At 45.7% G+C, this 22860-nt stretch overlaps 1 protein-coding gene across 3 annotated transcripts in view; it reads right to left on the bottom strand.

Annotated features, from left to right (window-relative positions):
• The window catches only part of LOC146177891 (enolase-phosphatase E1-like), an 88486-nt gene that overhangs the window by 33399 nt on the left and 32227 nt on the right, over positions 1 to 22860 (bottom strand). For all 3 annotated transcript variants that reach the window (XM_084580632.1, XM_084580631.1, XM_084580630.1), the window contains exon 3: positions 17622 to 17824. In XM_084580632.1, coding sequence (XP_084436758.1) covers positions 17622 to 17824 — 203 coding nt within the window. The remainder of the gene's footprint in view (positions 1 to 17621; positions 17825 to 22860) is intronic.

The following is a 22860-nucleotide window of genomic DNA, read 5'->3' as shown; positions in this document are numbered from 1 at the left end:
ATTTCTTCTCCTTGATTTCCACTAGAATGTCGGTAACTTGAGTTATTTCTCTGACCCACTCTGCACGCTTACCCCTACCATTTTTCGCTCCATAGCCCTCTGTGTTGTCCTCAACTTAAGTGGAACCCTCTTGGTTAGCCTCCACGTTTCAGCCCCATAGGTAAGTACAGGTAAGATGCAACTGTTGTATACTTTCCTCTTGAGCGATACCGGTAAACTGCTAGTCATAATCTGCGAGTGCTTGCCGAATGCGCTCCTTTTCAATCTTATTCTTCTTGTTATTTCCTTTTCATGGTCCGGATCTGCGGTTACTACCTGTCCTAAGTAGATATATTCGCCTGCTACTTTCAGTGCTTCGCTACCTAACGTAAACTGCTGTTCTTTCCCGAGGCTGTTGAACATTACCTTAGTCTTCTGCATACTGGTGCTCAAGCCTACTTTTCTACTTTTCCTGTCTAGGTCATCAATCATTATTTGCAGTTCATCCCCTGAGTTACTTAGCAAGGCAATGCCATCAGCAAATAGCAGATTACTGAGGTATTCACCATCTACCCTTATCCCTAACTGCTCCCATTCCAAGCCTCTGAATACTTCCTGTAAGCAAGCTGTGAATAGTACTGGGGAGATCATGTATCCTTGCCTAACACCGTTCTTTATGAAAATTTTGTTACTTTCTTTCTGTGCAGGTACTATATATATCTTTCAACACTTTCACGTATGGCTCGTCTACCCCTGATTTTGCAATGCCTGCATCACCGCCGAGGTTTCTACTGAGTCAAATGTTTTTTCGTAATCAATGAATGCTATGTATAAGGGCTGGTTATATTCCGAACATTTTTCTATCACCTGGTTGATGGTATAGATATGATCGATAGTAGAGTACCGTTTCCGAAACCCTGCTTGATCCTTTGCTTGATCCTTTGTCCTGATTCTATTAGCGATTACCTTAGTAAATACCTTATACATAAGAGACAGCAAGCTGATTGGTCTGTAATTTTTGAGGTCCTTAGCGTCCCCTTTCTCATGAATGAGGATAATGTTTGCGTTCTTCCATAGTTCCAGTACCGTCGATGACACCAGACACTGCGTATACAGGGTAGCCAGTTTTTCTAGCACGATATCCCCGCCGTCCTTCAACAAATCTACAGATATTTGATCTTCTCCAGCTGCTTTCCCGCTTTTCGTAGTTTCTACTGCTTTCTTAACCTCGTCCTTCGTCACTGGTGGAATGTCTGACTGTTTTTCCCTACCGCCAATCTCATTACGGTCCTGACTGCTTTGGCTACTGTAGAGATCAGTATAGAACTCCTCGGCTACTTTGACTATCTTGTCTATATTCGTGATGACGTTGCCCGCCTTTTCCTTTAGCGCATACATCTTATTTTTGCCTATGCCTAACTTCTTCTTCACCGCTTTAAGGCTTCCCCTGTTCTTTACAGCATGCTTAATTTTCTCCATATTATACTTCCTTATATTGGCCACTTTGCGCTCATTGATTAGCTTTGCTATCTTTGCCAATTCTATCTGGTCTGTTGGATTGGAAGCTTTCATATTTTGGCGTTTCTTAATCAAATCTCTTGTCTCCTTAGACAGCTTACCAGTATCCTAACTATCCTACCGCCTACTTCTACAGCGCACTGAGTAATGATATCTCTGAAATTATTGTTTATTGCTTCTAGGGTATTGTCGCCACTCTCGATTAGAGCTGAATATCTATTCTTTAGCGAGATCCTGAACTCTTCTGCCCTCCCCCTCACCGCTAATTCGTTGATGGACTTATAACCTGTTGCGTTCCTTCTTCAGATTTAGACTAATTCGGGACCTCACCATCCTGTGGTCACTGCATCGCACTTTCCCGACTACCTCTACATCTTGCATAGTGGCGGGGGTTGAACACAGTATGAAGTCAATTTCATTTTTAGTCTCCCCGCTAGGACTTTTCCATGTCCATTTTTGGTTCTTCCGTTTGCTGAAGAAGGTATTCATGATTTTTGAGTTATTGTGCTCTGCAAACTCAACTAATAACTCCCCCCTGCTATTCCTAGAGCCAGTGCCATAGTCACTTACTGCCTGGTCTCCAGCCTGCTTTTTCCCTACCTTGGCATTGATGTCACTCATTACTACAGTATACTGAGTTTTTCTTTCCGCATTGCCGATTCTACATCTTCGAAGAAGCTTTCAACTGCCTGGTCATCATAACTACAAGTAGGTACATAGGCCTGTACAACCTTCAGTTTATACCGCTCATTAAGCCTAATTACGATGTCTGCCACCCTCTCATTATTAGTACTGAATTCATGTATATTACCCTCCTAGTTCTCGCCTCTCCGGTAAACCTAGGTAACCCAGTACATGCCTCATTCGGCCTCCTAACCTCACTAGCCCTATGACATCCCATTTCATGCCCTCTAGTTCCTCTAACAGCACTGCTAAACTAGCTTCACTAGCTAGGGTTCTAGCATTAAACTTTGCCAGGGTCAGTTTCCAATGGTGGCCTGTCCAGCGGAGCCAGGAATTCTTAGCACCCCCTGCTGCGTCACAGGTCTGACCGCCGCTGTGGTCAGTTGTTCTGCAGCCGCTTGTGACTGAGGGCCAGGGTTTTATGGGTCTAATCATGGGAGGTTGCAGCCAATTACTGCACCAAGGTGGCAAACTCCTGTTCTGGTGAGGGAGTGCGTTGCCGGAGGTCTTCACCTCCATCCAGTCTAGATACCTATCCTTTAATAGCATTAGGTCTTACTACTGGATTGTCAGTTTCACCATCGCTCTCAGATTTGAGATGACGGCCAAGTCACATAATCATAGCTACAGCATTACAAATTGTTTCATAGCTACTATGTGACCATCTATAAAATGGAGTCCATCATGTGTGACGCATGATTCCCCAAATCCATGTGATCAAGGGCCCCCCAATCACCGCTGCATTAACTAGTATACTATCAACCAGCCTTATACCTCTGTCGCACAGGAAATCTCAATACCCATTGAGTGCATGGCCTTTGAAATTTCCGAGGGTCATCGAGGTGCACCACTGCCATACAGCAATTTCAACGACTATAAAGTAGTGAGCGTATGATCCGACAGATGCCGCCACTGGTAACAACATCCAATAAAAATATGAGGTGGAGCAGGATAAAACAAGGTGGATATCGCACTAAGTGCTATTTTTAATTGAAGGTTCATTCAGAGAAGGGTGTTCAAATGCCTCACAGCAAGGCATAACTTACATGCACCACAGACAAGTAATGGCAGAACGACGACGAACGATGCGCAATCGCCGCATTCATTTTGCGCCAGCAATGCTGCCACAGCTCGGCAGTCGTCTTCGCTGCGTTCGTAGTTGCTAAATCTGGGACTCTTCTTGGTCTCAGTTGTCGCAAACCGTTGTAAAAGATGAATATGAGTGAAATGCTGCAGCATGTCGTACTGCCACAGAATAGCATCTAGACACCCTAGAACAGCTTCTGTTTGTTTACATCTGATTATTTTAAATCTCGAAAAGCTAGTTGACAAAATAATTAATGTAGCTTATATAATTTAATCTAGGTGTTTTGTTTCGTTTAAGTTTGTCTTGATTTTCACCTTAGGGTGAGTGCAGAGCTGCTCTCAATGTTCCTTGGCATCCAATGGTCATTCGCAAACCTCATTGAGCCAATGTCGATCGAGTTCAATCGCAATTGAAAAGTGCCGTGTGGCAGTGGCCCATCCCCATTAAGTTCGACCTCCATCGACTCAATGGGCATTCAAACTGCCCGCGTGACAAGTATTATATACTCCACCTGAGAATGGGTGTGTACATCGCTCCTTGCAGTCACTGTAGGTGGCACAATTGTGCTCCACCCATTTGAGGTAGAGGGTTCCGAGTGGTGCACCATATGGAGCACAGAATGGTTTTTCAAACTGAATCCTAACACGTGCGAGGGATTCACACCTTTGGTCCTGACATGGGATGTGGCCTTCGGGGAGCCATGAGGGCAAACCAGTGGTCGTAAATAGGTGCGGGTGGTACAAAATGAGAAGTTGTTTCATGATGTACACGCTGGTACCAGAATTGAGGACTTGGGAGTAAATTTTGTAAAACTCAAGCTGACGCTCTTAATTGTACGCCTGTGGCAGTCGAGCTCTTTTTTGATACCAAACTCTTGATATGCACAAAAAAAGAATTGGCTGTAGTTTGACCAATGGCCATCCCAAGTAGAACTGTGGAAGCGCTCTTCTCGTTGTTCTGGTGTCTCCGTTGCACGCTCGGATTTTCTCTTGTCTAGCTTTCTCCGGTCTACTGCCCTTTTTCAGGATGCGGGTAGTACAAATTGAAGAGTTGTTTCATGATGTACACGCTGGCACCAGAATTGAGGACTTAGGAATAAATTCTGTAAAACTCAAGCTAATATTCTTGATTGTACGCCTGTGGTGGTCGAGCTCTTTTTTTAATAACCAACCCTTGATATACACAAAAAATTGGCTGTGGTTTGACTAATGGTCATCCCAAGTAAAACTGCGGAAGCGCTCTTCTCGCTGTTCCGGTGTCTCCGCTGCACGCTCGGCTTTTCTCCTGTCTAGCATTCTCCGATCTACTGCTTTTTTCCAGGCTGCGAGTGGTACAAATTGAAGAGTTGTCTCATGATGTACACACTGGTACCAGAATTGAGGACTTAGGATTAAATTCTGCAAAACTCAATGCTAACGCTCTTAATCATACACCTGTGGTGGTCGAGCTCTCATTGGAGTAATGCAAAGGCACGGATGCTGCTGTTGGTTGCTTAATTCCCATTTTGCTTACCTATTTTAGTCTTTGGTAATTTCAAATTGCACGCCAATCCTTTCCTATGCCCTTTTTTGGCTCTACTTCCCGTTGCATGATGTCACATCCTCTAAGTCACATTAATTTACTTCGTTTACCCATTTTAGTCTCTGGTACTTTCAAATTGCGCCAATCCCTTCCTATGCCCTTTTTCGGCTCTACTTTTGGTTGCGTGACCTCACAACCACTACGGCACCCCTTTCTCTCTTTCTGCTTTCACTCCTACCTTCTTCCCTTTTCTTGATGCAGTTCAGGTGTCCATAGAAAAAGTGTGACAGATACTGTGCCTTTCTTTTCCTGTGAACCAGTTGTTATAATTAATTACCTAATTAGCTTTTTTGGCTTAATTATTTTTCAAACACAACATTACGTTACCCTCTATCGATTGACACCACTCATTAACCTCGACCACTTTTCAATTACTCACAACTGCTGCGGACATGATTTTGCAGACACGTGGACAGAAATCTGTGCTCATAGCGAGGTAATAAATTAAGCAGCTGATAGTCAGCGCTGTAATCGTCTAGTCGCATGTCCTTCGTCCACTGCGCTGCATTTTTAAGAAAAATCATTGGCAGTACAGCATCGTCTGGCCACATTGAGGCCTTACCACTCTCAAAGGAGGCATTATTTGTTTTTATGGTCCATGTGCTCCCCTCCAGTTGGCGCCACGCATTTGGAACCACCTCACCTGCTAGGGAAACTGTCACCAAAAAACCTTCTAATTTTAAAGCTTTGACTACAAAACCATTCCCAAGCACAGGAGTCGAGCACATGTCAAACTTGCAACCTTCAGTCCCGTGTCCTGCATCTCTTGGCTTGTGCAAGCTGAGGCACATTTCTTCATTAACAATGTGCCCTCCCAATGCCATTGCTATTCTCGCTGCTGCGTGACTGCCTGCATCGTGTGCAGAGCCTGACGATTGCCCTTGCAAACATCTGAGTGAGGTTCCATTAGAGAGCTTCTCCTCAGTCAACCGTTTGAAACTCCTGCCCACAGTAGACCTTCCCAACTCACACATTCTAATTCTTCTGACTCTTATATTCCACCTACTCGTCTTGCCAAGCATCGTCGTCTGTGTGGTAGCAACCCTTTTTTTGAGGGCAGTAATTCATTTTTGTCAAAGGTAAGTCAGCACGAGAAATAACAGATGCTTTTCTATATAGGGAATTCTACTGATACTTGCTTCAGTTGACGGTCCAAAGTGGTGTCACAGAAGGAATCTTTAAAGATCTTGGCTGATAGCATCAAGATGTGGGCTTGGCGCTTGTCCATTGTGCAGAGAGTTTTGTGTGGTGGACACATGAGTGTTATTGTGTTGGACAAGCGAGTGCTAGTTTGCACTGTGTTGTGCTGGTTTTGAGTGCCCGCTGCATCTCTTTCCTCTGTGTTACCCTGTAAGGAGCACTGGACTTTCAAGCCCTTTTGGGAGCCGATGACCCTTGGCTCCAATCTCTGGTGAAGTTCTAGCTGTGCACACAGCGTCATTTAATTTGCCTCTAGGCATAGCCTCTTTTATACCCTCTGTGCCTGACAACTCCGCGCTCCGCGGCCGTCGTCACTGCTCCTCCTCCGTTGAGAAGTTACGCCGCTGGCTGCCGAGAAATGGCGCCAGCAACGTAGGGTCACCCTTGCACAAGCGAGTGCTGGGTGCGTCATGTTGCAAAGCAGTCCGGATAGCCACATGCTGTCACACTCTCGCTGTTTCGTGGACCATTTTACAGTGTGCAAGGTCATGCTTATACTTTTCTCTACCTTCGGGAGCTGCAGTAATATAGCATTGCACTGACTGGTAAGTGCCAGCTTTGCTTTATCCTTCCAGCGATTGCTGCGCAGTGTTCAGCTGCTTTGAGGCTTGTGAACAATAGTGACAGCACCAAAAACTGTGTTCATTAAGTGTCAATACTGCAATAGTAATGTTAGATGTGCACATGTGCTTTCCGGACTGAAATGCTATTTGCTTCCCTGCCTAGTTCGTCTGCGTAGTGTGTTGGATGTGCTCCTGCGCAGTTTTTTTTCTTTTTTACGCAGTATACGCTTTACGAAATTCTGTGATAAAATAGAAACACAAGCTTTACCTATTGTGAAGAAGACTACTTTAAAGCGAGTTAAATTGAATTATGCAAATATATTAGTTTCCCTTGTCAACTAAATCGCTGTGTCCCTCTCTACAGCATCGGAAACCGCAAAACTCGTATTCAATCGCATTGCGCCTGTGAAAAATAATGACAGCTCCAGAAAATGTGTTTACTACGCGTCAGTAAGGTAATAATAATATTAAATGTGCACGTGTGATTTTTGGACTGCAGTGCTAATTTCATCCCTGGTTAGCTCGTATGTGTGGAATTTTACATGTGCTCCAGAACAGTATTTTTGTTTCGCTAACTGGCGCAACTTTGCGATAAAAAAAACGCGAGCTTTGCCTATTGTGACGATTACTTTGGAGTGAGCGAAAAACAAAGTTGCAACGCGTATATCTGTCTTCCTTGTTTTTTAAGTTAAATAAAAATATTTGTACGACACGCTGAATCATTGAAAGTAACAGCTTATACTGAAATTGTTCTCCTTACAGATCTCAATGGCATACTGCGATGCAGTTGTTCCAATCACCTGTAAATCAAACTGGCTTCTGAGATGCCCTACCAGTGACAGCAGTCACCGGGAACATTTTTCCCTACTTGTGGCAACATTCATCATACCACTTCTGATACTCATGTAGCAAAACTGCGGTTGTGAAATGTGTAAATAAATGCTAGTGCCTTTCTTCTTAAATTTTGTTTGACCGCAGTGTACACTAGCATTTTAATGCAGTTTTTCGAGCCATATGCAACTTCTAGCAACTGACTCAGATAAAATGTCATAGCGTTGGTGTCATTGCCTAACAAGTATCATGATCACCTGCTATTCTTAGAGGATGTCGGCATTACAAGTAAATGTGCTCAATATGCAAGATTCATGCTTAGGAATTGGTATCCCGCGAGCGAATAACAGTGCTCTTGCCCTCGCGCCGACGCTCGTAAGCTACATCAGTGGCACCCTCAGCGGCGGAAGCGGCAGCGCTGCGCAACTTTACCCGACGGTGCCGTGTATTGTTCGCGCGGCGCATTGACAGGCACAGAGAGTATAAAAGAGGCTATGCTCCAGGCCATCTGTCTTCAGCAGCAAGCGGCCTGGTCACATTGACTGCACCATTTCACTGTTTCTTGCGCCTGCTCTGATTTTGATCCCTGCTTTGCCTGTGTTGTCCATGCCAATCCCGATCATAACCATAAATTGCCTCACCAGACAGCCTGTCTGCAGCGAGCCTACCAAGATCACGAAACTTCAATGGTGATTTTCCTTGTCCTACTGCCCCGAATGTTTCATCTTGACTGCCACTCGAGGCCTGACTGTGCTGCCCCTCCAGATCCTGCTCTTTCTTTCATTCAAACTAGGGCAATGAGGAGGGCCTTGTCTCCCCCACTGTTCATAACAATTAGTAGCAGCCATCATCACCATGGCTTTGTGCTGTCAAGTGCGAGCTGAGAACACTTATTTCCATTCAACACATTAGTGGTGTTACATCCCTCCCTCACATGCATCTGCCATGCAGTTGCAATTCATGGGCTGAGTCCCGACCCAAACCAAGTATCTAGGCGCAATCATTTTTGCACAAGGACACAAGTGCCCTGCTGCATCGTGTGCTACTCTCAACCTCCAAACTGATTCATCGTAGCGAGACCCTCTATGATGCTATCAACACCAGCCAATTTCATTTGCTAGATTAACACATTATAAGAATCTTTCGCCATTCAAATTTTTTTGTGACAAAGTTATGGAATAATGTACCATACACTGCTACCATAGCTACATCCTTACAATGATAGAAACACTTAAATATTACACATACAATGAAAACGTACGCTACCTTGCAACTGTTCTTGCAGTTTTTCACTGACCTCAGTTCTTGGCTACTCTTCCTCAGACTCTGCTTATCATCATCATCAGCCTGATTATACCCACTGCAGGGTGAAGGCCTCTCCCATATTTCTCCACTTAACCCGGTTCTGTGCTAGCTGCATCCACTTGACCCCTGCGAACTTTTTAATCTCATCCGCCCACCTAACTTTCTGCCTCCCCCTGCTACGCTTTCCTTCCCTTGGAATCCAGTTTGTTACCCTAAGCGACCATCGGTTATCCTCTCTTCGCACTACATGTCCTGCCCATGTCCATTTCTTCTTCTTAATTTCCACTAGAATGTCGGTAACTTGAGTTATTTCTCTGACCCACTCTGCACGCTTTCTATCTCTTAATGTTACCCCTACCATTTTTCGTTCCATAGCCCTCTGGGTTGTCCTCAACTTAAGTAGAACTCTCTTGGTTAGCCTCCACGTTTCAGCCCCATAGGTGAGTACAGGCAAGATGCAACTGTTGTATACTTTCCTCTTGAGCGATACCGGTAAGCTGCTAGTCATAATCTGCGAGTGCTTGCCAAATGCGCTCCATCCCAATCTTATCCTTCTTGATATTTCCTTTTCATGGTCCGGATCTGCGGTTACTATCTGTCCTAAGTAGACATATTCGCCTACTATTTCCAGTATTTCGCTACCTAATGTAAACTGCTGTTCCTTCCCGAGGCTGTTGAACATTACCTTAGTCTTCTGCATATTGATTTTCAAGCCTACCTTTCTACTTTTCCTGTCTAGGTCATCAATCATTATTTGCAGTTCTGCTTATATATATATATATATATATATATATATATATATATATATATATATATATATATATATATATATATAAAAGCATTACTTGCAGTCACTGTATCATATTTACTCGCATAATGCTCACACCCCTCACATTGGGCGTGAAAAATCGGAATATTTTTTCCCTCTCATAATCATCGCACCACCAATATTACCACCGCGAGAGTCGTTGCTAGTAAAGCCCCTCAATAAACTAAAAGTAGCGCCAACATGTGAAGTTTGCCGCCCGCCTCCTCTCCTGCGCTCTCCTTCGTCGTTCGACCCTCTCATTGGCCGAGCGCCGTCACGTGCGCGCGCGCGCTTTTTTTTTGCTGGGCGTGCAGCTTCCTCCTTTCCAGCGGGGCGGGCGGCGCGCGCGCGGCACATATCGCCGTGTGTTTTGCTGCCACACGGACTGCTACTAAATCGTTCCCGCTGGCTATTTAATTTTTTTTTCAAGCATGTTGCGCTCTTTGGCCGGTGGCTGATAGAAGCACGGTGGTGAAGGCGAGTTCAACCAACGCAGACATCGCGTACAAATGGTGTCACGCACGGACAGTTGAAAACGGAACCGTTTCAGCGCAAAATATTAAAAAAAAACTGCTACCACGCTTCTCAAGTTTCACGGTAGCTTACAATTCAGTCCAACCTGCAAAGAAACCACACAGACTGCAGCTTCCGCAGCCTAGTTAATTTTTTTTTTCAAGCATGTTGCGCACTTTTGTCAACGGCTGACGGACTCAAGGAGGGGAAGGCGAGTTAAATCGACGCCAAAATCGTGTACGTATGGTGACACACCATGGCAGCTGAACACAGCACCGTTTCAACGCCAAATATAAAAAAAAAATAACTGCTACCTCCCTCCCCAAGTTTACCGGTAGCTCACAAGTCAATCAAAGCTGCAAAGACTCCGCACAGACTGCAGCTTCCGCCGCCTATAGTTAATTTGATCTGCAGCTGAAGTTGAAAATACATGGAAGACAGCTGCTGCCACACTTCTCAAGTTTACCGGCAGCTCGCAATCCAGTCAACGCTGCGAAGAAACCATACACAGACTGTTCCAAAATTGTTCCTGTCCGGTGCCTAGTTACACATTTTATAAAGCATGCCGCTGAGAGGCCAAATGTGACGAACTACGCACACACGGAGATGACGGCGAGTTGAACCAACGCCGAAATCGCGTATATGTGGTGTATGACACAGTTGAAACTATTCTGGCGGGAAATCCCTGTCAACATTCGGTAATTATGTTTCAGCAGTGAGTAATATTTTAACCTGAACATATTGCGACAAAATGCAAGGCTCTGGTGAGACCCAGCGCACGGCCGCTTCGATCGGCGCGCGCGCGGCACTGATCGAGACGGCTGTGAAGGGCGCCTGCTCCGGAGAGCGCGCGCTAGTCGCGCACCCCGTAGGTGGAGCCACGGTCGAAATGCGAGAGGAGGAGCGGCGCCGCCGGAGGAGGAGAGAGGAGATGGCGCTACTTTTAGTTTATTGAGGGGCTTTAGTTGCTAGTAGTAACAAGTGCCATCTTTGGAGCGCTACTGAACCTAGCTGGCCTCTTTGTGTGCACGCGCTACCAGACGGCGATAGCGTGCTTGGGTAGATCCTCATCATGAGTTATGCTCGTCTTTTTTTTTTCCATGATGCTCCTAGTCATCGCCATTTTGCATAGTGTCTCCGCGTCTCGTTGTCATTGTTCCTTCGTTACGTCAGTGTTACTTGCTTTGTTCCACTGTCTACCGTGCTCTTGGTGCCGCATCGCGGTGGGGCGGTACGCAAGTCATACAGCTGCTTTTAAGCTGAAAGGTTTCTAGTAAGGGCTACAGCACAGCAACCGCGCTGCCAGGAGGCACTTCGACGTCGACGAGTTCTGCATAGTGCGCTACTGGAGACAGCGACTGCAGTGCCGATACGGACTCGGATCAAGTTTCTGATCAAGAGTAGAACTGTATGTCTGCTGTAAGCATTATATATCGCGGAACGCGAGGAGTGATGATGAGGCTGCGTGCGGTAAATAAAGTGCTTTAGCAATTTGTGCTTTTGGCGACTCTACTTTTATAACAAGGGCAAGTTCTGCTTGAAAGTAATGTTTTGGTTATATTTACAATAGCTGACCTAAGAATCCAGATTCGCACCTATTTAAATTTGCTTTTAGCGCTCCAAAACATTTGCTAGAAAATTTCCCCGCATAATTATCGCACCCTCCTACTTAGCATCAATTTTGCACGAAAAAAAGTGCGAGCATTATGCGAGTAATACGGTATTTTCAATTTAAGGACCCCTTACACAATTATGTTTTGGGTGTCTCAACTTGATGGAACTTGAAATACCAAGAATTAAATGTGTTATTTTGGACTGTTTTCTAACAAGTGGCACAGCCTGCCATCAATTACTTTTTCAACAAATTTTTAAGAACCTCTTTATAGTAAAGTCACTAGGACCAGCAAAAATCTTTACTATATCAGGGTCTTTACTATATCAGTTGTTGGTGATGACATGGTCCTGTAGATGCTGTCTGGTAATTAAATGCCTACTTACTGAACATGTCTTATTGCTTAATGAAAAAAAAAAAAACACTCTGATATACTTTCTATCTCTCTCTTATCATCTTTTCGTGAATTTTTTTTTCAGTTATAGTAATGTTTTACATCTTGTGGAAATATCTCTTAAACGTGAGGACACTGTGGCTACAAATACAACAAAGTTTGATTTCATTTGAAAACCAAAGCCTTACATGAACACGGTGTTACTTTTTGCCGTTTCTGTCGTTTAAAAGGCAATAAATGATAAATGCACATGGCAAAGTGCTGCAAGACCGCATACGCTGCACGTCCACTTCTTGCTTCTGCTGCCTCATGCTTTGGGCTGCACAGTGCTGCGAATGTTCTCCCGTTTCTTCCCCTTTCCCATTTCTTGCTGCACTTTTACTCTCTCTTACTTTCTGAATGGACCGCGCCGCCTACTTTCCATGTTTGTAGACAGCTTTACTTTTTTTTCCCTATGCGCTGCGTGCTTTCCCTCATGGCTCCAAGGCCTCCCTCAAGTAGGCTTTCCCTGAACGCTGCTAAGCCTGGAGGTAAAGCCATTCAAAAGGAGACTCAATGTTATTTTTTTGTTTCAAGTACAAAAATCTTTTTCTCGCGATTCTAGGTAGTGCGCAGGCAGAGATGTCATATTGTGGGAATCGTCGCGGTCAGGCACACTTTACTATAACAAATTTTTACCGAAAATGTATTTACTATAGAGGGGGGAAAATGTACAGTTGTCCATGGAAGATGAACTGGGACTTCAGTTTCACTTTACTATATCCGAATTTTCACTATATCCGAGTTTACTATAGCGAGGTTCTACTATAATGCATTTATGACTGTGGAGTCTCGGGCTAACTTAATACCTTCTTTTCAATTACTTACAGTGAGGTCCTCATGATACATGCAATCCCTATACCGCTCTAGTTACCTCCACGATGCTACAGGAGTTAGTTTGTCTATTGCTGTTAAAAAATACCAGCTTACTTGCCAAAATATCAGATGTTGACAAGATCCCGCTTTATAACGGAGATGGCCTTGATTATGTGCGCTTTTCCCAGAATACGTTGTCGGCCTCAAAGAGCAGTTGCTCATCTCAAGTGTCCTCAAACAGCCCACGCCCATGTGACTGCTTCCCCAACAGGAAGAGCCAGGCTTAGCCGAGGCCACGGTGTAAGAAGTAGCTTAGGTGACTGAGCGGCGCGGGCTGGACGCGAAGCGGAGGAGAAGGCGTGGAGTTCTCCTTTCTCCACGCGTCAAGAGAGGGCGCTAGCAACTTGCGCCCGTTAAGACCCCCGCGCGCCGTCTTCGCGCGCGCCTACATCATCGGCTGGTTACCGCTGTGTTGCTGCCACGTGCAGCGTGGCCACATGGTTGCTGCCCACAGTGTTTTCTCAACGCATTTTTCACTTGGCCGTCAGGTACGTCTGAACCTTCGGACTGTTTCATGAGCATGCATAATGGGAAAGTGCTTTGTACCATTTTGCAACACTGGTTACAAGTCTTGCAAAGAAAAGTACTCGCTTTTCAAGCCGCCAAACGATGAAGCAAGACTTGAAGCATGGAGACGAGCTATACCTTGTAAAGACCGCATACTCCAAAGGACGGACCGTGTTTGTGAAAAGCATTTCGCTTCTCATTTTATCCTGAAGACATGGTCTGCGGAAATCGACGGTCATATGTTGATGTCTGGAACAAGAAGAGCGGGCCTTTCAAAAGACGCTGTGCCATCACTTTTCGAAGGCGCTCCAAGCTACCTCTCGAAAAAGATCAAAAGCCCTCGAAAGCATGTGAAACGGCTAGCGCTTCCTGCGGCTGCTTCTGTGAGTGACCGGAACAGTGACAGCAGCAGCGAGCTGATGTCAGCTAGCAACATAGATGTTTTTCCAGCGGTCAGTATGGAAACATCTTCTGATGACAACGCTTGTGTTGCAAAATCCAGTGAGAATGACTCATCTCACTCATCGTTCGAGCAGCTTTTCAGTGGAGTATCTTGCATTAGCCTACCACAGCCTTCATGGGCAGCGCATCTCATCACTGTAGCAGGAGTGAGGGACGTCGTGTTTATTGACGCCGCGGTAGCGCATAGGACCAGCGACGGATCGTCGGTGCTGTTTAACAGGAAGGCGGTGCACATCAAAAGCGACATGACCGTGCAAGTCTACATATTCGACAAGTTGATCGACCATACTGCAGTGGGCATAAGTCCCGTCGCCACGTCACCCCTTGAAGTTCAAATCATGCTGAAAGTTGTTGACAACACAGATGTCTGTGGGGGAGGACCTAGTTTGAAGGACTTCCCTGATGTGTCCCCTGAATGTGCTTTTGTGGACTCTCAAAAAAACTGGAGACACAACAAATGCCTTTTGGTGACATCTCGGGGTGCCATCTGTCGTCTGTGTTCTGGCCTTGCTGACACCCTAAGGATGCATGCTGATCGCCGAGCTGCCCGAGCCAAGCAGCAAATACCTTTCAAGCATTTCAAGTTGTCGGTGGGGCCTGTCCAGCAACAGAAGCTTTCTGCTTTGCGACGTGCAAGGTCAGCCCTTCAGCGTTCAAGAGCACGACTGGCAAAGCGCAACAAGCTTCTACTGGGGCAGTTGCAGGCGGCGATGAAGCAGCTAACAGATTTGCAGGCACAAGATATCAAGGAGAAACTGAAGGGACTTGATATACCGCCAGCACAGCTGCTTTGTTAGAAGAATGTATAGCAGCGGCTAAGTGCACATCAAAATCAAGCAGACGGTACACGGACGACTGGATCCTGTTGTGCCTCTTGCTGCATATACGGAACCTGGTCACCTACTTTTTTTTACGGAACAATGACATATTGCCTTTGCTGTGCGTCACCACCGTGAGAAAATATATTAGCATGGTTGGCCAGAAGTCCGGTTTTGATGAGAACTTCTTCAAAGCCCTCAAGATAAAGGTTGCCGCAAAGACCGCTTTCCAGCGGAGGGGAATCCTTATCTTGGACGAAATTCAAGTAAGAAAAGAAGTGGCCGTCAACTCGCAGACAATGACGTACACCGGTCTTGTTGATCATGGAGAAAAAAATAATCAACGCAATGAAATCGCAGATCATGGCCTCGTCTTTGCTTTTGCACCGTTTGGTGAAACATACTTTCAGCCAGTAGCCGTATTTGCGTCGAAAGGACCAACTAAGGGGACGCTGCTTTCTCAACTCCTGATCCAATGTATCGTACACCTAGAAAACGCCGGCTTGTTCGTCGACGGAGTAGTGTGTGACGGTGCTTCCACCAACCGGGCGATGTGGAAGCAGCTCGGTATCACTGGTTCTCTGGGTCACGTTCGTAATTCTTTTGAGCACCCAATGGACAGTTCTAGAAATGTGTACGTACTGTCTGATACACCTCATCTTTTCAAGTGCATCAGAAACAGGCTACTAGACAAGAAGGTTCTCAAAAGAGACGGGAAGCTGATAAGGTGGTCCTGCTATGATGCCTTGTTCAATACAGACAGCAAGAACAAAACAGAGCTCAAAGTATGTCCCAAAATAACATACAGCCACATAAACCCTTCCAAGATGCTCAGGATGAGGGTAAAGCTTGCTACGCAGATATTCAGCAACTCTGCGGCTAAAGGAATTCTTTTTTATGCAAAGAGAGGTGCGCCTCGTCTAACCAATGTGGAGCCGACGGTCGAATTCACGCTTTTTTTAAATGACTTGTTTGACGCTTTAAACCGGCGCTTTCCGGCAGAAGGTTTAAAACTGGAGTGCAAGGATTTTGGTGTCCTGGAATCTGCATCCGAGTGGCTGGACTCGTGGGAGCAACAGGTCGTGAGCGGTGAAATCTACAAGGACCTCTTTCTGACGCAGTCAACTGCCGAAGGCCTACGCTTAACATTGCAATCTGTGCGGGAGCTGTCAATTCACCTGCTGAAGAACTGCGGCTTCAAGTATGTATTGACGGCAAAGATGAACCAAGACCCGCTGGAGCGCTTCTTTGGCATAATCAGGCAAGCTGGTGGGCAGAATGAGCACCCGACGTTTCCCACCTTCCTACAGCTGTACCGCATGCTCAGCTTATATTCTTTGGTAAAACCGCCGAAGTTTGGGAATTGTACGGTGCTTGATAAAAGGCAAGCAGCTGTTGTGACTTTGGCTGACATCAGAGAAATATATAAGGGCTCAGCTGCGCAACATGCGGGAAAGTTGCATGAACTGAAGCAAAGACTTGAGGGGCTCATCGATGATGGAAACTGGGAGTGCGACGATGTCTTCAATTTCGACGACCCTGACACAGATGCAACTGTAGTTGACTGCATTGTCTACTACGTTACAGGGTTTGTGTCAAGAAAACTTCGCAATGTTACAACCTGCTCCGTTTGCAAGGGTGCTCTTGAAGGACAGAAAGGTCTCGCAAATGTGTCCGAAGCCGATCTCGTGAACTGCAAAACCAGGGGCTGGCTCACGCATCCAAATATGCACCTCTTTGACTTGTTCAAATACACTGAGGAAAGGTTTGCTAAGTACGCAGATGACAGGGATGCATACGACAAAACTACTGATGCCGTGCTAGAGAATTTCCACTTCACGTTTCCTTGTGGTACGCACAAAGAAGAAATGCTTGCCAAGTTGCTACATTACTACATGTGCCTACGCATGCGTCAGTACTGCAGGCAACTGAAGAACAAGCATGAAAAGAAGAGCCAAGACTTGCGCAAAATGTCTAAGCTTGTGTAAGCAGGACCGCTTCAACGAACTGAACATGCCTTTTCTTGCTTATTCGCGTTTCATTCGCTTCTTTTATCGAGCATGTTATGTATTGACGTTTTGTATTATATGCTTTCTTGCCTGAAAATTCTAAAATTCAGTAAATAAAATGACGTGAAAAAGAAGTGTTTTGATGCGATGCTATGCTACATATGCGGGGAATAGCAAAGAAATAATGCCGGTGGCTTTTTAGCTAGCGACGCCAAATAAGGTTGATTAAAATACTACGTGCGTAATGAAAAAAAAAAAAAACGCTGTTAGCTTGTATCATTACGCGATTGTGACAGCAAGCACGGCCGCAACAGTAGCTGTTCCATAACCCTATAACATCCTGTCAATACGAACGAATTGCTCAGGCCTCGGCTTTTGTTGTTAAGGAAAGGTAATGATTTATATCCAGCCTCTCGCAAAACTGAACCAAACCGTTCCTCGGCCAGATTTCTTTCTTACTGTGCGTGGTTTATAATCAGGGCGTCGGACTCTGTCGGCACCCCACAACTAAGTATGAACAGGGTTAAACGAGCAGACCTCATATTAAGTACGAACAGCTCGAAGTTCTTTGAAAGCACTGTGTTAAAACGGAAAATGCCGATGCCCTCAGCAAAGTGCTTCTTGCACCATGAGCGGGGCGCAGTTTTTGCATTGACGGGGCGTGCGGGAGGCCGGGCCAAAGGGGCGCAGTTGCTCGCGCCATCTGTAGGCGCTCTCTAGAAGCAGAGCCTTTCCGCCGTGCGCCCCGCGCCGCCGCCCTCTCACCTAAGCTACTTCTTACACCGTGGCCGAGGCTGAGACCTGCATGAATGTGGACAAGGGTGCAGCAACCCACGGGGCTCGCAGCTGGCCACTGGTGTATCCCTCCTGCCAGACAAGACCCTGCAGAGCCTTGAGGGGAGCTGCCTTGCGGTCAGCATCCATCTGCCACAACACATTGGCCTCGAGCTGTGAGAGGAGGGTCTCCGCGGACGTCTCGTCAGGGTCCCCAACGGGGGGAACTGGACCCAGGTGGCCATCTTCAGCATCCTGGCATGCCTGTACGGGCAAAGACCCCATCTCTGTAACTCCTCAAAAGTGCAAACATACCACACACTTACAAACAATAAAACTGCATGATGGAAATGAACATTGCATTACCATGGAAGGATAAGATCTAGCATTAGCAGTTTATCGAAAGCACAATACTTGTTTATTCGTAATACCCTTAAGGCTCGGGTCAGGCGTTACAGAAGGGAGTGGTATACAAAACAAAATTTGAGAAATAAGAAAAATATATAAGGGTACAAATAAAAAAAAGAATAAACAGTGAAAAATGACTTTTTCGGAACATCATAATATGCAGTAAAAGCATTTTTGAACAATTTTGTATCAGTTATAGATACTAGTGCTGCAGGAAGGTGGTTGCAATCGTTAATTGAGCGCAGGTGAAATGAACTGTAAAAACCGTTTGTGCGACATGTTGAGCACACAATTTTATGACGATGGTCCACACGAAGTGATGTGTAAGAGGGATGCTAAAGGGAATGACTAAAGTGTACTGTGATAGTATGGTTTGTGTAGCAGACATAGTCGAAGTATCGGACATCTCAGAGAGAGAGCAGGGAGGTGCAAGGTGTTTTTCATGTTAGTTACACTGGCGGCACGGTGCCATTTAATTTTACAAAGCTGCGCCTAAGCCATGAAGGATGGCACAGTGCAGTGCTATTGATGTTATTCTCAAGCCCTCATAACCCTATAGCTAATTAAAGTCAGAAATGTGAAGGAGGAAAAACTTTATTTGTCTTCCTGAGTGGAGCCGCAGGTCCGCTAGAGCAGCTGTTGCTAGTTGCTGCTGGTGAGAGCGGTCTCAGGAATAAAGGTTCTCTATCCAGAGTCCCATTCACTATTTGCTCGATTAGTCAGTGCTGAGTGGCTGGCTCGGTGCTGACAAAGGCTTCTTCTCAGGAGGATGGAGATTTATAGGTGGAACATTGCCAGATGTTGTAATGATATAGCGTAGCCCTATATCGTTGGCACCTGGGACATTTCTCTGGGTAGCGGATGTATGTGGAATATGAAGGGATGAAATATAAATATACATAAATTAACTAGTAATGTGGGTGCATTAGCTGTGTCCTTTTCTTGTCTTTGCCTCTGTGTTAGCTCATTCATTTGCGAGTTTTGTGTTATCCCTGAATCGACCCTCGACCTCGGATAAGAAACACGTGACCTCGGTTATAGCAAGGGTGCACGCATGTCACATGACCTCGGATATAACAAACATGCATTCATACCATATGATTTCGAGCATCCTGAACACGCAATCTCGGTTTTAATAAAGATCCATGCATACCATATGATTTCAGATATAACAAACACAAAACCTTGGCTATGACGAAGATGCAGCGTACCACATGACTTTGGACATAGCAAACATGTGACCTTGGTTATAACAAAGATGCATGCATCTTCATTATAACCAAGGTCAAGCAATGCTCAATATCCATGACCGACGGCATCAAACTGGTCGGTTTTTTTTAGCTGAGCCTTCCTTTCAACTAATTAATACTACTTTGCTTTATCTGGATAACCACATCATTCCCCTTTCATAATGTACTACATTTCTTGGTATCTTTCTACACGAACATTTAATTTTAACATGCGCACAGAACCATTATGCAAAAAAGCCACCTTTGGTATTAGGGTGCGAACATGTCATTTCTTTCCACAACGTATCCTCCGGGCACTCAATTTTACATTTAATCACAGTCACCTAGCGTCATCTTCTTGGGGAACTATCCGTCATTTACAAAACTCTGCAGTTTGAATACTTACCTTTTCCCTGTCCATTTCCTCAGCAGGCCCCGCCCTTTAGTCAGCTTCCCTCATAAACAGTAATCTGACTAGATTTTCCCAAAATGACAATTAGCTACTTCCCAGCATTGATACTAATTACGGCAAGCAAACCCTTGTTTTCAGCTATAACTCTATGGAATTCACTACTCTCATGTGCTAAAACAGTTCAGTTGTACAGGCTTTTCAATAACATCAAAGCATTTTTATTAGTAGTTATAACTGAACTGTTTTAAGTTTTTCTTATTTATTTTAATAATGTATCATTGCTCTTGTTGATCATGGATTTTACCATATCCTAATGTTCAATTTCTGCCATTTTTGTGTACTTGTTTCCAAGCATTTTGTTATAGGAGGCTCTCCTGACAGCTTTGCCTTGGGACCTCCTTCTGTACCAATTAAATAACATTAATGTGTGTAATACATTTCTGACAATGAAAACCTAAAACATGAACCTGAAGTCAATACAAAACTGCTAAGATAAAAAGAAACCGGCATGTCGCACCATTAGCAATATTGAATCCTTCAAACCAACTCAAAGGCAGTCTTTCTGTACCACTCCCATTCTCGTTGCAGCAGTTGCCAGAAAACGGGAGGCAAGGCACAGTTGAATGATGGCTGGAAACTGCAACAACACTAACCACTTTGCTCTTTCACCACAAAGTATTGGCTACTAAAAATAAGTGGGCATCAGATGTGTGTAAAGGGCACGCACACGCTAATGAGCATCACGGCACATGTGCCCACAATGCAATGCAATAAGGACTCAGCAGCCACTGTGGTCATAAGCCAGCGCAGCAGTTGCACAAGGCTGGCAGAAGTCTGCAAACCAGACCTGGCCTTGAAGCGTAGCCCTAGGATGCTGTGAAATACACCATGGAATTCGAGAGCAGTGTAGACAACGCTGTTCCTGAAACAGGCTGGTACCTTAAACAGACACTGATATGATCATCACAGTAATATTCTAATGCAAGATAGGTGGTCTGTACGAGTATATTTGATGGTTTGGTTTGCGGGGTTTAACGTCCCAAAGCGACTCAGGCTATGAGAGACGCCGTAGTGGAGGACTCTGGAAATTTCGACCACCTGGGTTTCTTTAACGTGCACCGACATCGTACAGTACACGGGCGCCGCGCTTTTTGCCTCCATCAAAAAGCGGCTGCCGAGGCCGAGATTCGATCCCACGTCCTTGGGAACAGTAGTCGAGTGCCGTAACCACTGCGCCACCCCTGCTGGGCACGAGTATATTTGAGTCAAATTTAAAAGCTCAATGTGGAGCCTATAATTTACACGCAATTCTTAAAAAGGGCTCCCCCCAACCACTTGCACATGGCTAGGGCAACAGCTCACCATGCATTCTCAGCCACCCTCCTACCATTGATGTCAACTGGGTTTTCTCACTGGGTGCTCCCAAGTCACACGGCCGGGATGGGGGTGTCACCCCAACTAGTTTTCTTAACTTTTTCTTGCAGCCAAAGAGCACTGAGTTTAGGGTAAAGGGAGACTATTTTGACCATCAGTATTTATTTATTGTTACTGCAAACCTTTAATAAGACCTTAGCGGGGTATTTTCAGTGTTAGTGAAGCTAGATTCGAAATTTGTTGCGTTGTGGAGATGACTCACAGAATACTGACTCTTCATGCGTGTTTGCAGTTTTCATAAATACCATGTAAACCGGAATTGTGAACATTATTCCTTTAAAAGCCAAGATAAAGTCTTCTTTTCACTTATATAGCGGTCTTTGACATAATGTGAAGCATAGTTTGGCAAATCTTCCAAGGTATACTGTGCACACACAAAACTAGGACGAGAAAGGTACACAACAAGCGCCAAAGCCAAAGCCGTATCGGCATCTTGCAATACATCCCCAGGGAGTAAAGTGCAGCGAGAAGGTTGTGCTACGCTTGTGCAGCGCCATAATGGTACTCTTATTACTTTTGTTTCACTCGCATGAACAACTCTAAACTCTAAATCTATAAAGTATGTAGTGTTGCACCAACGCTCGGTGACTGTTGCAAAGAAGACGAGCGTATGTCAAAAGACGTGGGCTAAAAAAGAAGACGTCAGACAAAGAAGACGACGCAAGAGACTGTCCAGCTAGTTAAACGTTCGACGCGAACATCGACCTGAGACTGAATGTAATCTTACATTTAGCGGAGGCTGCTCTTCGTTCCCTCCTCTCACGCTGGAGCTTCGCAGTCATCCACTCGCTCCGCTATCCGCTATGCCTGAGGCAACAAGCCAGACCACTACACCATGCTCGACTGCTCCCACCGCTCCGCCGGTGGGCTTCGCCAGCGTGACCAGAGCTTCTTCAGTGGTGCAGATGACCAGTATTTGAATGATTGGCTATCCTGATATGAATGCGTAAGTGCCTACAAAAGCGGGACGATACCACCAAGTTAGCTAAAGTCCTCTTCTACCTGACAGATTAGCCAATTTATGGTTCCGCAACCACGAACCCGACCTGCCCACCTGGTCGGCCTTTAAAACGAGCTTTTCCGGAGTGTTCGGGCACTCCGCCGTGCGCAAACTCCGCGCCGAACAATGCCTCAAAGCCCGCGCTCAGCTTCCTGAGGAGACATTCACCAGCTACATAGAGGACATTGTGGATCTTTGTAAACGTGTTAATCCTTCTATGTCCGAAGCTGGCAAAATCCCCAAAATCCTGAAGGGAATCTCCGACGATGCGTTTCAAATGTTGATGGCCAGAAACCCGCAAACCGTCGTCGAAGTGGTTCAGCTTTGTCAAAGTTACGTTCTACTCGACGTTCTGTCATGAACGATCAGTTATTCCAGCCTCCGACAGCATGCGACCTTGCATCTGAACCGCCTTCCCTCCTTCCCGAGATCAAGGGTTTTATATGGGAGGAAGTGGCTCGCCAACTGTCGCACCTCCCTGCTTCTGCCGCAGCCACCCCATCGCTAGATCCTGCACTTTGAAGCACCATCCAGGAGCAAGATGCAGAAGTTTTACCGCCAAGCTCTCAACTTACGCCTGTGGCAGCCCCGCTAACGTACGCCGCTGTCACCGCCAGACCACCACTGTGCCCTGTCACGTATGCTGTGCCGTTACCACCACCACCACCTCCGCCCCGCCCTTATCTGCCTCCTCGATGCCGGGCCAACAATCCATGGCGAGCTTAATCTGTTATTCATGTGACGTTCCTGGCCACATCGCCCGGCTTTGCCGGCATCACGTACAGTTGTACTGCAATGATAGCCTCCGCCTGTACAG

The sequence above is a fragment of the Amblyomma maculatum genome, chromosome 10, assembly GCF_055883805.1.
Source record: "Amblyomma maculatum isolate TAMU_Amacu chromosome 10, ASM5588380v1, whole genome shotgun sequence".
Taxonomy (NCBI): Eukaryota; Metazoa; Arthropoda; class Arachnida; order Ixodida; family Ixodidae; genus Amblyomma; species Amblyomma maculatum.
This window is presented reverse-complemented; position numbering and strand designations above follow the sequence as displayed.